Genomic DNA, 17,377 nt, shown 5'->3' on the forward strand with positions numbered 1-17,377 from the left:
TGCGCGCGCGCACATGCGCGTGCATCCTTCTGTCTTTCTCCTCTCTGTCTCTAATAAATAAATAACAATAAAATTTAAAAAGGAGGGTGGGGCTGGAGAAATTGCTCAGCAGTTAAGCGCCTGCCTGTGAAGCCTAAGGACCCTGGTTCCAGACTAAATTCCCCAGGACCCATGTTAGCCAGATGCACAAGGGGTTGAACACATCTGGAGTTTGTTTGCAGTGGCTGGAGGCCATGGCACACCCATTCTCTCTATTTCTGCCTCTTTCTCTCCCTGTCTATTGCTCTCAAATTAAAAAAAAAAAAAAAAAAAAAAAAAAAAAACTAGGGTTGGGGAGGTGGCTTAATGGATAAAGTGCTTGCCATGCAACTCTGATGACCTGAGTTTGGATCCCCAGAACCTGTGTAAAGGCTGGAAGCTGTGACAGCTTCTGTAATTCCACCTACTAGAAGAAGGGAAGCAGACCCATTGCCAGGTGTAGTGGCACACAGAGTAAGAGGATCTCCATAAGTTCGAGGCCACCCTGAGACTACAGGGTAAATTCCAGGTCAGCCTCGTATAGAGCAAGACCCTACCTCAAAACACCAAAAAGAAAAAAAGGAGATGTGAGAGTTTCCTGGAAGCTCCTGGGCAAGCTACTCTGACAAATAGAGCTGTGAATGAGGAAAGACCTTACCTCAGATAAGGGGGAGGTGATGAACACTGAACCAAAAAGTTGTTCTCTGACCTCCACATATTGGATCCACACATTTCATTTTCTCGTTCTTCTCTTTCTTGTGCGCGTGCGCGCGCGCACACACACACACACACACACACACACACACACACACACACTCAGTCAGGATTCTCTAGAGGAAAAGAACCAATAAAAAGAATTGTATTAAGAGGAAATTTATTGAATTAGCTTAAGGCAGTGCAACAACAGTTTGAAGGCAAGGAGTCAAGGTGCCCTGAAGCTGCTTAGTCCACACTGGAAAGCAGCAAGCAGCACCAGCAGCCAGGTGGGAGGAGGGGTATACATATTCTTCCTTCCCAGAGCTTCCTTAGATAAAGCCACCCACTCTGGGGGAAGGGCTCACTTGGAGGAAGGATTCCTCCTTTAGTGAATCCCTCCTGGAAGCAATCTCAGAGACCCATTTATGAGGAGTATCTGCAGATTCCTGAACAGATCAACTTGACACAAAACTTAACCCTAACCCTCAAATAAAAAAATAATAATAAAATAAATAATAATAATAAAAATAAAAGGTTTGATTTTGGTTTGTTTTTTCAAGGTAGGGTCTCACACCAGCCCAGGCTGACCTGGCCCTCACTGTGTAGTCCCAGACTGCCCTCAAACTCATAGCAATCCTCCTACCTTTGCCTCCCGAGGGCTGGGATTAAAGGCATGTACCACCACAACTGACCTTGAATTTTTTTAATTAAAAATTTAATCCTGAGGCTGGAGAGATGGCTTAGTGGTTAAGACACATGCCTGCAAAGCCTAAGGACCCAGTTTCGATTTTCCAGGTCCCATGTAGGCCAGATGCACATGGTAGCACATACATCTTGAGTTCATTTGCAGTGGCTAGAGGCCCTGGTGTGCCCATTCTCTGTCTCTAATAAATAAATAAAAATTAAAAATATTTTTAAAAAATAATAATCCTGGGCTTGGAGGTATGATAGCAGTTAAGACACTTGCCTGCAAAGCCAAAGGACCCAGGTCACTTCCCCAGGACCCATGTTAGCCAGATGCACAAAGAGGGCACATGCGTCTGGAGGCCCTGGCACATCCATTCTCTCCCCCCCTTTCTCTGTCAAATAAATAAATAAATGAAAATAAAATATTTAAAAAATTAATCCTGTAAATTTTTATTATAGATATAAATCAATAAAATGCTAACCAAATTTGACTTCTAGCTTGAAATAGCCATTTATGGTCCCTTATTGTTGTTTTTATGAGTTGCTGTTACTGGGTTTTTTGCTTGTTTGTTTGTTTGGTTTTGGTTTTTCGAGGTAGATTCTCACTCTAGCTCAGGCTGACCTGGAATTCACTATGTAGTCTCAGGATGGCCTTGAACTTTTGGTGATCCTCCGACCTCTGCCTCCTCAGTGCTGGGATTAAAGGCATGTGCCACCACGCCCAGCTTGGGTGGTTGCTTTTTAACATATCTAGTTACAGGCAGAGAGAGAAGAGAGACAGAATAGGCATGCCAGGGCCTCCAGCTGCTGCAGACTGGCTCAAAATGTATGTGCTATTTTATGTGTCTGGTTTTATGTGCATACTGGGGAATCAAACTTTGATCATGAGGCTTTGCAGGCAAGCATATTAACCACTGAGCCATCTCTTTATCCCATATGGGCCCTTTTTTATTCCACTAACAGCTGTGCCTCAAATTCTAACCTGGGCTGGGTATCTACCTTATCTGCCTTAGCGATTAAAGGCACTTTCCTATAAAGCCTACCAGCCCTGGTTCAATTCCCCAGTACCACATAAAGCCAGATGCATGACAGTAGACATGTATAGGGAGTTCATTTGCAGCTGCCAGAGGCTCTGGTATACCCACGTTCATTCTGTTTTCTCTCTCACTCTCTGTCTCTCACAAATAAATAAAAAATTGTTAAACATCACCTATTAACATGAATTTTTATTTTGTTTATTTATGGAGAGAGAGGAAGAGGCAAATAGAGAGAATGGGCATGCCAGGGCCTCCAGCAACTGCAAACTAACTCCAGATGTATGCATCACCTTGTGCATCTATCTGGCATATGTGGGCTCTGTGAAATCAGACCTGGGTCCTTGGGCTTCTCAGGCAAGTACCTTAACTGCCTAGTCATCTCTCCAGCCCCAACATGAGTTTTTCTAATTTTGAAACTGTGTGTGTGTGTGTGTGTGTGTGTGTGTGTGTGTGTGTTTATACACACATATATATGTATGTATATATGATGTAACTTTTGTTTTCCCAGGAAATAAAGCTTCATAATTGCCTAGGTTAAGTGACTTATCATGCATTTTCTTTGTATGTTATTGAACTTTTTACCTAGTATTTTCAAATACAACAGAAAAATTAAGATTCTTTAAATAGCCACATCCAAATAATGTAAGATTAAATAATTGGCTATATAATTATTAGTTTAGATGATTTTTTTAATTTTTATTTGCTTGAGAGAGATTAGGTGTGCCGGGGCCTTCAGCCACTGCAAACTCCAGACAGATGTACCACCTTGTACATCTAGCTTACACGGGTCCTGGGGAATTGAACCTGGGTCCTTTGGCTTTGCAGGCAAGCACCTTAACTGCTAAGCCAGCTCTCCAGCCCTACATAATTTCTTTTAAATGTACTTTTTTTTTTTTATGAGAGAGAAAGAGAATTGACATGCCATGGCCTCCAGACCTGTGTGCCATCTTCTGCGCATGTGTGACCTAGCGCATGTGTCAGTTTGTGCATTTGGCTTACATGGGATCTGGGGTATTGAACATGGGTCCTTCAGTTTCACAGGCAAGCACCTTAACCACTAAGCCCTTTTTTTTTTTTTTTTTTTTTTTTTTTAGTTTTTCGAGGTAGGGTCTCAATCTGGCCCAGGCTGACCTGGAACTCACTATGGAGTCTCAGGGTGGCCTCGAACTCACAGCGATCCTCCTACCTCTGCCTCCCAAGTGCGCCACCACACCTGGCTTCTCCAGCCCTTAAATGTACTTTAGTTGGGTTTCTGTAACTGACAGAGTTTTACTAATTTATCAAAACTACTTCTTTATCATTTTAAGATTTACTGCAAGGCATAGTGGCTCACATCTGTAATCCCAGCATTTGGGAAATAGAGGCAGGAAGATCAGAACATTAAAGCCATTCTCAGCTACATAAAAATATGAGGCAACCTTGGGCTTCATTAGACCCTGTTTCAAAACAAAAGAAAAAGAAACTCCACATTTGATAGAACAATCTTATTTACATTAAATTTGGGTGGGTGGGATCCCAAAATTATGGGTAAAATTAAAAGGCACCATGCTCTGAAAAGACTTGAACTGATTACATTTGAATAAATGGTTCTCGGAGTAGCAGGACCAGCATTACTGGGGACTTGTTAGAAATTTCTGCCTCTCAGTCCCATATCTAAATCCCAATCCCTGGAGCTGGACTTGATCCCCGTGGAGCTGCCTTTTGTTAGCATGCTGTAGATGCACACTTCTAGTCGTTTTCTTTTAGCTTCGTCGTCTTACTGTGTAGTAACCTATTTGTTGGTTTCAGGTTACAATGCCCTCTTAAGATATGAAGGATTTGAAAATGACTCTGCTCTGGACTTCTGGTGCAATATATGTGGTTCTGATATCCATCCAGTTGGTTGGTGTGCAGCCAGTGGAAAACCTCTTGTTCCTCCTAGAAGTGAGTAGCTTATTTACTTTATAGTAATTTTAAATATGTGTACTTGTTGCAGCTACTTTGTCATCATAGCTGAGGCAAAACACCTGACCGGAAGCAGCTTATAGGAAAAATGGGCTTATTTCAGCTTATTTCAGTTTCAAGGGAAAGGCATGGCAGGAAGGAACAAGAGGGTAAGAGGACTTGCAGTGGCAAGGGTATTCTACTATACAGTCCCAAGATGCCACCGGCCACCAGCTAGGAATTGAGTATGAGTATGAGGCTTAATCACAAACACAAGGTTATGAGGGGCGCTTTACATTCAAGCTACCACAGTACTTAAGCCACCTCATACATGGTAAACTCAAAATAATACATTAAGTAAAATAATATTTTAAGATGTCAAGTAACTTTTGTGCCAGCAAGACAAACACTTATTCCTTTATTCTTATCTACTTTCAGCATTTAATTAACACTGTCTTTCAGAGAAATTTGTTGCCTTAATTTTTTAAATTAATGTGTAATGCAATTCTTCTCTGCTAAAGCATAACTGGCTATTTCTTTTGTTCTAGCTATTCAACATAAATATACAAACTGGAAAGCATTTCTAGTAAAAAGACTCACTGGTGCCAAAACCCTTCCTCCTGATTTCTCACAAAAGGTAAAAACAAGATTTTACAAAGAGTTAAAGAGCTCTTCAAGCTGCTAAGAAGAGTATTAATGAGTTGTTGTAATTTCATAAATTATATTATATATTTAGTATCTTGCCAGAGTGGCTCACATCTGTAATCTTAGCACATGGGAGGTTGAGGCAGGAGGATTGCTGAAAATGGGAAGCCAACCTGAGCTATATATTGAGTCCTAGGCCAGCCTAAGCTACAGAGTGAGACCCTGTCTCAAAGTAAATAAATAAATAAACAGATATCAAGTATATTCAGTACAGCATTAAAGTTTGGGTGTGAAGAGGTGGTTCAGCAGTGGTGCAGTCCAGTTCACATTGCTGGTAAAAATCACCCAACCAAAAGCAGCTTGTGGAAAAAAAGAGGTTTATTTTGGCTTACAGGCTCAAAGGGAAACGTTGGCATGAGCAGAGGTTGGACATCACCCCCTGGCCCACATAAGATAGACAACAGGAACAGGAGAGTGTGCCAAACACTGGCAGGGGAAAACTGGCTATAACACCCATAAGCCCACTCCCAACAATACACGCCCTTCAGGAGGCATTAATTCCTAAATCTCCATCAGCTGGAAACCTAGCATTCAGAACACCTAAGTTTATGGGGGGACACCCAAATCAAACCACCACAAGTGGTTGAAGATGCTTACTTGCAAAGCCTTATGGTGCAGGCTCAGTACCCTAGTAACCATATAAATCCAGATGCACAAAATAACACATACATTTGGAGTTCATTTGCATGCCAGATCTCGTATTCATTCACATTCTCTCTCCCTGTCCCTCCCTCGCTCCCGCTCTCCCTCCTTCCCCTCCCTCCATTGCAAATTGAAATAAAATTATTTAAAGACCTTCATCATGAATTTCAAACGGGATTTTTTTGTTTATTTCTGCTTTCATTTAAAGGTTTCAGAGAGTATGCAGTACCCTTTCAAACCGTGCATGAGAGTAGAAGTGGTCGACAAGAGGCATTTATGTCGAACACGAGTGGCAGTGGTGGAAAGCGTAATTGGAGGAAGATTAAGGTTAGTCTACGAAGAGAGTGAAGATAGGACAGATGACTTCTGGTGCCACATGCACAGTCCCTTAATCCACCACATCGGGTGGTCTCGAAGCATAGGCCATCGATTCAAAAGATCTGGTAAGCATCTGAAACAAAAACTCCTGTCGTAAGTGTTAGTGAGGCAGAATTGTACCACATGGACATTTTCTCTCTGCAGAATAATTATAGAAAGTTTATGCCATATTAATATCCTAAGTCCTTTATGTTCCTTCCATTTGTTCTCAATTCAAAAATGCACTTTTTGGGGCTGGAGAGATGGCTTAGCAGTTAAGGTAATTGCCTGCAAAGCCAAAGGACCCAGATTTGATTTCCCCAGGACCCATGTAAGCCAGATGCACAAGGTAATGCATGGGTCTGGAGTTTGTTTGCAGTGACTGGAGGCCCTGGCATGCCCTTTCTCTCTCTCTCTTTTGCTGAAATAAATAATTTTAATGCACTTTTTGCCAGACATGGTGGTACATGTCTTTAATCCCAGCACTCTTGAGGCTGAGTGAGATAGGAGAATTCCCATGAGTTTGAGGCCACCCTAGAGCTACAGAGTGAGTGCCCGGTCAGCCTGGGCTGGAGTGAAACCTTGCCTCAAAAAAGCTGGGCGTAGGCTGGGCGTGCCGTGGTGGCGCACACCTTTAATCTCAGCACTCGGGAGGCAGAGGTAGGAGGATCACTGCAAGTTCAAGGCCACCCTGAGACTATGTAGTAAATTCCAGGTCAGCCTGGGCTAGAGCGAGACCCTACCTTGAAAAACAAAAAAAAGTCCTCCCTCCCCCAAAAAATGCACTTTTCATTCATGACACTGTGGGTTTGGTACCTCGCACCACAAAAATAATAATGACCACTTTTGGTCACATCTGCAATTGTCTCCTTTAACCAAGCTATATCAGATGTAAAGATAGACTTTTCCTGTTCACTTAATTTTAATCAAAATGGCAAGATTAAATTTGCCTAAATAATGATATTACACATTGAAACATTTTTGAGCCTGGTGGTACAGGCCTTTAATCCCAGCTACACAAGAGGGTGAAGCAAGAGGTTTGCAAATTCAGGGCACTCTGGGCAAATTAGTGAGACACTGTCTCAAAGCAAAAAGTGAGAAGAGGTTTCAGGAGATAGTTCAGTATTAAGATACCTGGCATGTATGAAGCCAAGTTCAATCTCTGGTACCACAAAAATAATAATAATAATAATCTTCTGGAGTTACAATTCTCTTAACAGAGTAAACACCAGCATTGTAATAAGCCAAAATGTATTTAGTATCATATACACATGTATTCTGGAGAGAGAAAAGACTATGAGTGAATATTATTCACCAGAAATGTAAAGACATGTCTTCTTGCCATGTTTGAGAGTATCACATAACTTTTGAGCTTGAACCCATCAAAGAAATGTGATTTTTAATCTTCTCACAAAATGCTGACAGATTAGTATGTAACTTTTCCTTGTAGATATTACAAAGAAACAGGATGGACATTTTGATACACCACCACATTTATTTGCTAAGGTAAGAAGTTTTTATAAGAACCCTCATATGTAAGTTAGATTTGAAAGAGGGTTGTGGGTCTTTTCCTAAAATTATGGATATCACAATCACATATGCATACTTAAAAGGATAAAAATTTATAATCCATACATGTCACAATCCTTATTCTTAAATTCTGTGTATTGTCTAAATTCTCTCTTATTCCCTAATGGAGGTTTTGATTCATACCATAAGGTAGATAGTAGAAGACATCTAGTGAATGTTTTTAATGTGAAAATATTTGCATAATTAAAATGGCAATGTTTAAATTGGTTGTGGTGCCTTACACCAATAATCCCAGCACTCAGGAGGCTGGCAGATCACTGCAAGTTAAGGACAGCATGGACTATATAGTGAGACCCTGTCTCAAAACAGACAACACTGGGCTGAAGAGGAAGAGATGGCTTAGTGATGTAGGCATCTGCCTGCAAAGCCAAAAACATAAGTTTGATTCCCCATGACCCACATAAGCCAGATGCACAAGGTGGTACATGTTTCAGGAGTTAGTTTACAGTGGTAAAGACCCTGACATGTACTTTCTCTTCTCTTCTCTTCTCTTCCTCAAATAAATTAAATAAAAAATAAAAATGAAGACAACATTTACCTGAGCATGGTGCCTCATACCTATAATCCTAGCACTTAGAAAGCTAAGGCAAGAAAATCACCACAAGTTCCAAGCCAAGTGAGACCATGTTTCAAAAAATAAAACCATAAGTTAAATAAATTAATTAGTTTAATTAAATAAAAACAACCAGGCATGGTGACACACAACTTTAATCTCAGCACTTAGAAGGCAAGGTAGAAGGATTTCTGTATGAGTTTAAGGCCATCCTAAGCCTACATAGTGAATTCCAGGTCAGCCTGGGCTAGAGTGAGACCCTACCTCAAAAAAAAATAAAGTATAGCATTTGTAATAATACCTATGCTTTCTTTAGGTAAAAGAAGTAGACCAGAGTGGAGAATGGTTCAAGGAAGGAATGAAATTAGAAGCTATAGACCCATTAAATCTTTCTACAATATGTGTTGCAACCATTAGAAAGGTAAGAGAGAATGTTTTAAAATGCAGAAATATAATTTGAGAAACCAGGTTGAAATGACCAGAAGGAGGCCTCTAGCATATGTGTTTGAAATTAAATGTGTCCGTCTGGATCTTAATTGGGATGATGTAGCTCAGTGATAGAGTAGTTGTCTAGCATGCACAAGACCCCGGCTTCTATCCTCTGCACCACAAAAACAAAAGTTAAAAAGAATTTGCATTCTCTTATCAGGTGGGTAGATGGGTGTATTTTAAATTAAGACATCTTAGGGCTTCTGCCAGGTATAGTAACTCATGTGTATAATCCCACCCCTCAGGAGGCTGAAGCAGGAGGATCACTATGAGTTCAATGTCAATCTGAACTAGAGTAAGGCCCTAACGGAATAACTCCAGAGGCTGGGGGCAAAGCTGATGAGTTTCAAGAAAAAGTTGTAGCCAGGCAGGGCGGCACACACCTTTAATCCCAGCACTCAGGAAGCAGACATAGGAGGATTTCTGTGAGTTCAAGGCCACCCTGAGACTACAGAATGAATTCCAGGTCAGCCTGGGCTAGAGCTAGACCCAACCTTGAAAATAATAATAATAGTAATAATAATAATAATAATAATAATAATGTGGATCTAGTTAGCATGTTTTAAATGCTCTATCAGGTTATTCAGATTTTCCTTTTTTTTTAAGGTTTTTTTTGGTTTATTTTTACTTATTTGAGAGCGACAGACAGAGAAAGAGGAAGAGAGAGAGAGAGAGAATGGGCGCGCCAGGGCTTCCAGGCACTGCAGACGAATTCCAGAATCATGCACCTGGCTAACATGGGTCCTGGGGAATTGAGCCTCGAACTGGGGTCCTTAGGCTTCACAGGCAAGCACTTAACCGCTAAGCCATCTCTCCAGTCCCAGATTTTCTTTTATCAGTGAAAGTTTCTGAAATAAACACAGGTCATACTATTTTTTGTTTGTTTTTGTTTTTGTTTTTTGAGATAAGGTTTCACTCTGGCCTCAAACTCACAGTGATCCTCCTACCTCTGCATCCCAAGTTCTGGGATTAAAGGTATGCACCATCACATCTGCTCTAAAATATTTTTTATAATTTTTTGGTTTGTTTATTGTATTATTTATTTTTTTTTTTTTTTTTTTTTTTTTTTTTTTTTTTTTTGGTTTTTCGAGGTAGGGTCTCACTCTGGCTCAGGCTGACCTGGAATTCACTATGAAGTCTCAGGGTGGCCTCGAACTCTCGGAGATCCTCCTACCTCTGCCTCCCATATTTTTATTATTTGAGAGAAACAGACAGAGAGAGAAAGAGGCAGATAGAGAGAATGGGCATGCCAGGGCTTCCAGCCACTGCAAAAGAATTCTAGATGCATGCACCACCTTGTGCATCTGGGTAGGGTCTGGGGAATCAAGCCTCGATCTTTAGGCTTCACAGGCAGGCAAACGCTTAACCGCTAAGCGATCTCTCCAGCCCTAAAATATTTTTATATAAATTATTTATTTATTTATTTATTTGACAGTGGCCAATGGAAAGAGAATGGGCTTGCCAGGGCCTCTAGCCACTGCATATGAACTCCAGACACACACACTACCTTGTACATCTGGCTTATATGGGTCTGAGTCCATTGGCTTTGCAGGCAAGCACCTTAACTGCTAAGCCATCTCTCCGTCCCTAAAATAATTTTTTTAATTTTTTTGTTTTATGTTTATTTATTTCAAAGTGGCAGACAGAGAAAGAGGCAGAGAGAGAGAGAGTGAGAGAGAATGGGCACGCCAGGGCCTCCAACCACTGCAAACGAACTCCAGACGCATGTGCCCCTTTGTGCATCTGGCTAACATAGGTCCTGGGGAATCGAGCCTCGAATCAGGGTCCTTAGGCTTCACAGGCAAGCACTCAACCGGTAAGCCATCTCTCCAGCCCCCTAAAATAATTTTTAAAAATAAAATAGTTGAGTGTGGTGGCACATACCTTTAATCCCAGAATTTGGGAGGCAGAGGTAGGAGGATTGCTGTGAGTTTGAGGCAACCCTGAGACTACATAGTGAATTTCAGGTCAGCCTGGACTAGAGTGAAACCCTACCTTGAAAAATAAATAAGAGCGACCCTGTCTCAAACAAGGTGGAAGGCAAGGACCAATAACACCCAAGGTTGCCCTCTGAACTATATACAAAAGACATCATACATACACAAACTTAAGCAAAGTTAATAAACTTAAAATACAAAAAGCGGCCTGGAGAGATGGCTTAGTGTTTAAGGCATTTGCCTGTAAAGCCTAATGACCCCAATTTGATTCCCCAGTGCCCATGTAAAACCAGAAACACAAAGTGGCACATGCATCTAGAGTTGGTTTGCAGCAGCTGGAGGCCCTGGCACACCCATTCTCTCTGTCTCTGTCTCTGCTTGCAAATAAATAACTACTGGTCTGGAGAGATGGCTTAGTGGTTAAGGTGCTTGCCTGCAAAGCCTAAGGACCCAGGATTGATTTCCCAGAATCTGTGTAAACCAGATGCACAGGGTGGCACATGTGTCTAAAGCTCGTTTGCAGTTGCTAGAGGCCCTTGCATGCCCTCTCTGTTTCTCAAATAAATAAAATATTTTTTTAAAGTTTTTTAGGGTTGAGCCAGGTGTGGTAGCGCATGCCTTTAATCCCAGCACTCGGGAGGCAGAGGCAGGAGGATTGCTGTGAGTTTGAGGCCACCCTGAGATTACATAGTGAATTCCAGGTCAGCCTGGACTAGAGTGAAACTCTACCTCAAAAAAAAAAAATATATATATATATATATATATATTAGGGCTGGAGAGTTGGCTTAGCAGTTAAGGCGCTATCCTGCGAAGCCTCGGATCCAGGTTTGATTTCCCAGATTTCACGTAAGCCAGATGCACAGGGAATGCATGCACCTGGACTTTGTTTGCAGTGGTTGGACGCCCTGAGACACCCCTTCTCTGTCTCTCTGTCTCTCTTTCCCTCCTACTCTTACATTTTCTCTCTCAAAATGGATAAATAAATTACATTTATTACATACAAAATGATTTGTTTTGAAGGTTTTTTAAAAATATTTTTGATTATTTATTTGCAAGCACAGAGGGTAAATGGGCACACCAGATGCTCTAGCCTCTAAAAATGAACTCTAAATCCATGCACTACTTTACTTTGTGCACCTGGCTTTACATAGGTACTGGGGAATTGAACCCTGGTCATTAGGTTTTACAGGCAAGTGTCTTAACCGCTGAGACATCCCTCCAGCCCCGATAAAGTTTCTGTTTAAAGAGAGAAATTCTGCCGGGCATGGTGGTGCACGCCTTTAATCCCAGCACTCGGGAGGCAGAGGCAGAGGTAGGAGGATCACCGAGAGTTCAAGGCCACCCTGAGACTATATAGTTAATTCTAGGCCAGTGTGGACCAGAGTGAGACCCTACCTCGAAAAAAAAAAAAAAAGAGAGAGAGAGAGAGAGAAATTCTGAGGGACACAAAGACTACTTACTCACTGGAGAAAATGAGTTGGAGCTGATTTAGGAGTTCAAGACCATTCTGGGCTAGAGTGTGAGCCTGGGTGAGTTTAACAGGTTAGATAAGGACAGAAAGAGAAATACAAAAAAATTGCAGTTAGTAGCCAGGCATGGTAGCCCATGCCTTTAATCCCAGCACTTGGAAAACAGGTAGGAGGATTACCATGAGTTCAAGGTCAGTCTGAGAGAACATAGTGAATTGAATGCCAGGTCAACCTAGGCTACAGTGAGATACTACCTTGAAAAACCAAGGGGGGGGTGGTGAATTCATAGTGAACTGGGGAGATGGCTGAGCAGGTAAGAGTACTTGGTATAAGCATGAAGGCCTGAGACTGGCTGATTTTGATTCCCAGGAGCCATGTTAACAAACGGGCATGGCCACATACATCTATAACCTCAGTCCTATGGGGGAGAAGAGATCAGAGAATTGCTGGGACTTACTAAAACCACTACTCTGTGTTCAGAGAAAGAGTCTGTCTCAAGGAAATATGCACATAAGCAATAGAAGAAGAGCATTTGATGTTCTCCAGGCCTTCACGCACCTACAAGCACATCTGCACATATGCGTGCATACACCATGCATACTACACAAACGCACACACACACAAAAAGAAATGGCTCAGTGGTTAAAGGAACTTGCTAGTCAGGACTAACAGCCTGGGTTCAGTTCCCTGGTACCCATGTAAAGTCAAAGGAACAAAGTACAAGCTTCTGAAGTTTGTAGGGTCAGGCAGCCCTAGCATACAGCTTGCTCTTTCCCTTTCTCATAAATAAATAAATAATATTTGCATTGGAGAGATGGCTCAGTGGTTAAAAGGACTTGATTGCAAAGCTTGATAGCCCTGGTTCAACTCCCCAGCACCCACATAAAGCCATATGCAAAGTGGCACATGGTTAAAAAAAAAAATGCGTATGAGCCTTAAATTAAGGTTCTGGGTGCACAGTCTTCAGAGTTTATTATCTTTGTGGCTTTTCTTTAAGCTTGAACATATGATTTTTTGTTGCTGTTGTTGTATATACTGAGGATAAAATATTTTTACCACAGTGGAAATTAGGAAACAGTATGAGATATGGTATGTTGGAGACAAAGTCCTAATAGTAAATTAGTCAACATGGAGAAGTTTATCATATTAAAAAATAAATAGGCTGGGTGTGGTGGTGCACGCCTCTAATCCCAGCACTTGGGAGGCAGAGGTAGGCAGATCACCATGAGTTCAAGGCCACCCTGAGACTACAGATTGGATTCTAGGTCAGCCTGAGCTAGAGTGGGGAACCCTACCTTGGAAAACCAAAAAAGGGGCTGGGGAAATGGCTTAGCAGTTAAGGCGTTTGCCTACAAAGCCTAAAAACTCCGGTTCAATTCCCCAGAACCTACATAAGCCAGGTGCACAAGAGGGTGCATGTGTCTGGAGTTCATTTGCAGTGGCTGAAGGCCCTGGCACGTCCATTCTCTCTTTCTCTGTGCCTCTTCCCCTCTACCTCTCTCTCATATGAATAAATAAATGAGAGAAATGGGCATGATGGTACAAACTTATAATAACAGACTCAAGAAGTTCTAAGTTCAAGGCTATATAGGTGACAGAGGATACTGCTGCTTGTACGACAATCTGAGCTAATAAAACAGAGTAAGCTGGAGAGATGGCTTAGCGGTTAAGCGCTTGCCTGTGAAGCCTAAGGACCCCGGTTCGAGGCTGAATTCCCCAGGACCCACGTTAGCCAGATGTACAAGGGGGTGCATCTGGAGTTCGTTTGCAGTGGCTGGAAGCCCTGGCGTGCCCATTCTCTCTCTCTCTCTCTCTCTATCTCTATCTCTATCTCTATCTCTATCTCTATCTCTGCCTCTTTCACTCTCGATCTCTTTCATATAAGTAAATAAGCAAAAAAACAAAAACAGAGTAAGCTGGGGCTAAGGAGATGGCTCAGCAGTTAAAAGTGCTTGTTTGCTAATTCTGCCAGCCAAAGTTCAGTGCCTCAGCCAACCACAACTGGCTTTTATTTGTAGCAACAGGAGGCTCTGGTACACCTATACACATATGCACAAATGATAACTTAAAAAATAAATGAATAAGGTTGGAAAGATGGCTTAGTGATTAAGGTGCTTGCCTGCGGAGCATAAGGATCCAAGTGTGATTTCCCCAGAACCAGTGTATGCTAGCTGCACATGGTGGCACATGTTCATTTGCGCCCTGGTACACCCATTCTCTCCCTCCCTCTCCCACCTCACACACATAAATAATCAATAAATAAGTATAAAATATTAAAAAGTAAACTGGGCATAGTAGTGCACATCTTTAATCCCAGCACTCAAGAGGCAGATTTAGGATTATCCTTATGAGCTCGGTCAGCCGGGAACTACAGAGTGAGTTCCAGGTCAGCCTGGGCTAGAGTGAGATACTGTCTTGAAAAAAACAAAAGATAGATGGACAGATGGATGATGGACAATTAATAGGGAGAAGTAAATAGGTAGGTGGAAGGAGTAAATGCCATTGGACCAATACAGCCTTAGTGTAAGAGGAACATGACAAAATTGGTAAGTTGGAACTTGAAGAAGTTCAAAAAGGTTTGAACCAGGAAGAAGGAGGCATTACTCAGTTAGAACTGCAAGCCTGGCTGACACTAAGTGGGTAAATCTAGTGTAAAAGAGCAATTTCAGTCATTAGCCTCAATTAGTCATTAGTCATTGGTCGTCCCAAACATCTGAGGTCCTTTCTAAGTAATCTTCCTTTTAATTTCTGTTATTTAATATGTGGTAAGGAATTATTTTTCACTTTGAAAGGATATTTATACAATAAATTTTCCTTCCTTTCAGATTGTCACTGTAGTGTGGTGTTTGTTTTATAATACTTGTGTGCAATTTCACATTGTTTGGGATTCTCTTTATTTACAAGGTGCTGGCTGATGGATTCCTGATGATTGGAATCGATGGCTCAGAAGCAGCAGACGGATCTGATTGGTTCTGTTATCATGCAACCTCTCCTTCTATTTTCCCTGTTGGTTTCTGTGAAATTAACATGATTGAACTTACTCCACCTAGAGGTACTTCATCCTGGTATTAAACACTCAGTTTTTAGCTTTGTTTTATTGTAACATGTTACCTGTGTACATTTAATGTAGCCCTAATTTTTTTTTTTTTTTAGAAAATATTTTATTTATTTGAGGGTGGAGTGGGGGAAAAGGCAGACAGAAAAAGATATAAGCGCACCAGGGCCTCCAGCCACTGCAAACAAACTCCAGATGCAACTGCATCTGAACTCCAGATGCCATGAGCATCTGGCTTTCGAACCTGGGTCCTTAGGCTTTGCAGGGAAGCTCCTTAACTGCTAAGCCATTGCTCCAGCCCCAAGAATTGGCTTTATTTTTACATCTAGCTTTTTCCTCATTCTAAGTTTGTCTCTGTGCTCAGTTTTAACGTGTAGCCCTAATTTTTGTGATGTGTGTGTAAATGTGTGTGTGTGTGTGTGTGTGTGTGTGTGTAAAATCCCAGCACTCAAGAGGCATAGATAGAAACTTCATTATGAGTTCAAGACCAAAAAATACTACATAGTGAATTCCAGGTCAGGCTGAGCTAGAGCAAGACCCTACCTCGAAAAATAAACAAATAAAACTACATACACATATATATTCACACTATGGTGCAAATGTATAAACACAAGAGATATAGAATGATCTAAAAGCATAAAACTTAAATGGACATGTTGGCACACACCTATAATCCCAGACTCAGGAAGCGGAGGAAGACTTCCCACAGGTTAGGGCAACTAGTGAGACCCTGTGCAACATAAAACAAGGGTGTCTTGTGTTGGACATAAACATAAGGACAAGGTAGTTGATGCTTTTAACTCCAGCACTCAGGAGCTGATTTAGGAGTTCAAGACCAGTATGACTACATAGTTCCAGATCATCCTGGGCTAGAGTGTGAGCCTGCATCAAAAAAAAATTATATTGCATTAAAAACAGGGCTGGAGAAATGACTTAGCAGTTAAGTTGCTTGCCCACAAAACCTAAGGATCCTGGTTTGATTCCCTAGTACCCACATAAACCAGATGCACAGGGTGGTACATGTGACTGGAGTTTGTTTGCAGTGGCTAGAGGCCCTAGCACACCCATTCTCACTATATCTACCTTTTCCTCCCTCTGTCTTTTTTGTTTTGTTTTTTTTTAAGGAAGAAAAGAAAAACAGGGCTGGAGGGATGACTTAGCAGCTAAAGGAGCTTGCTTGAAAAGTCTGTTGTCCCCAGTTCAATTCCCCAGTATCCATATAAAGCCAGATGCAACAAGTGGCATATACATCTGAAGTTTGTAGAGGCTAAATATCCCGGCATGTGTGTGTCTCTCTCTATGCTTTCAAACAAATAACACTTTTAAAATAGTAACGTATTTAACTAGTTATACTAGATGACATTAGAATTTTTTTTTCCATGTGTCTGTGCATTTTACAATATCAGATATTACACACTTAGGCTATTTTTATTTTTTATTTTTGAATGAATACTTAACCTTCAAGAAAAAGATCTTGAGCCAGGCTTGGTGGCACATGCCTTTAATCCCAGCACAGAGGCAGAGATAGGAGGATCGCTGAGAATTGGAGGCCACCCTGAGACTACATAGTGAATCCCAGGTCAGCCTGAGCCAGAGTGAGACCCTACCTCAAAAAAAAAAGGAAAGAAAAATAATACTTGCTCAGCTAGTTTTCTATCTTTCCAACAAGGGAGAAAAAATAGTCCAGAGTTTTGACTGCTAGACTATTTTAAAAGCCTACAGTTAAAAAGCAAGTCTGGGGGCTGGAGAGATGGATCAGGGGTTGTAGTGCTTGCCTGCAAACTCCTACAACCTGGATTTGGTTCCCAAGTACCCACATATAGCCAGATGCACAAAATGGTACATGCATTGAAAATTTATTTGCAGCAGCTAGAGGTCCTGACATGCCCAATTCTGTTTCTCTTCTCTCTTTGTTCACAATAAATAAAATAAAAAAATGTTTAAGTGACTTGATTAGCCCACATTTGTTCTATATGATTAAAGGAAAAATAAAAATGCTAAATATAACTTTTTTTGAAAAAAGCAAAAAATCTGAGGCAGAGTTGTATAGCTCAGCAGTAGAGCACCTTGCCTAGCATACACAGTGCCCTGGGTTCAGGCATCATTGCTACAAAGAAAAAGGTAGAGGTCTGTCTTTATAGTGAGCAGAAGAGAAGAGATTCACTTTTGCATTAGAGTAGGCTAGTACAATGCATCTAGAAAATGAAGATAACCTTTAG

General features: G+C 41.3%; 1 protein-coding gene across 9 annotated transcripts in view; it reads left to right on the top strand.

The window, feature by feature from the left end:
* Window positions 1-17,377, top strand: part of Mbtd1 (mbt domain containing 1) — an 87,585-nt gene that overhangs the window by 54,575 nt on the left and 15,633 nt on the right. For all 9 annotated transcript variants that reach the window (XM_045159302.1, XM_045159301.1, XM_045159306.1 and 6 more), the window contains 6 exons: window positions 4,227-4,361; window positions 4,910-4,998; window positions 5,917-6,151; window positions 7,516-7,571; window positions 8,525-8,629; window positions 15,008-15,155. In XM_045159302.1, coding sequence (XP_045015237.1) covers window positions 4,227-4,361; window positions 4,910-4,998; window positions 5,917-6,151; window positions 7,516-7,571; window positions 8,525-8,629; window positions 15,008-15,155 — 768 coding nt within the window. The remainder of the gene's footprint in view (window positions 1-4,226; window positions 4,362-4,909; window positions 4,999-5,916; window positions 6,152-7,515; window positions 7,572-8,524; window positions 8,630-15,007; window positions 15,156-17,377) is intronic.

This window comes from Jaculus jaculus, chromosome 9 (assembly GCF_020740685.1).
Source record: "Jaculus jaculus isolate mJacJac1 chromosome 9, mJacJac1.mat.Y.cur, whole genome shotgun sequence".
NCBI classification, from domain to species: Eukaryota; Metazoa; Chordata; class Mammalia; order Rodentia; family Dipodidae; genus Jaculus; species Jaculus jaculus.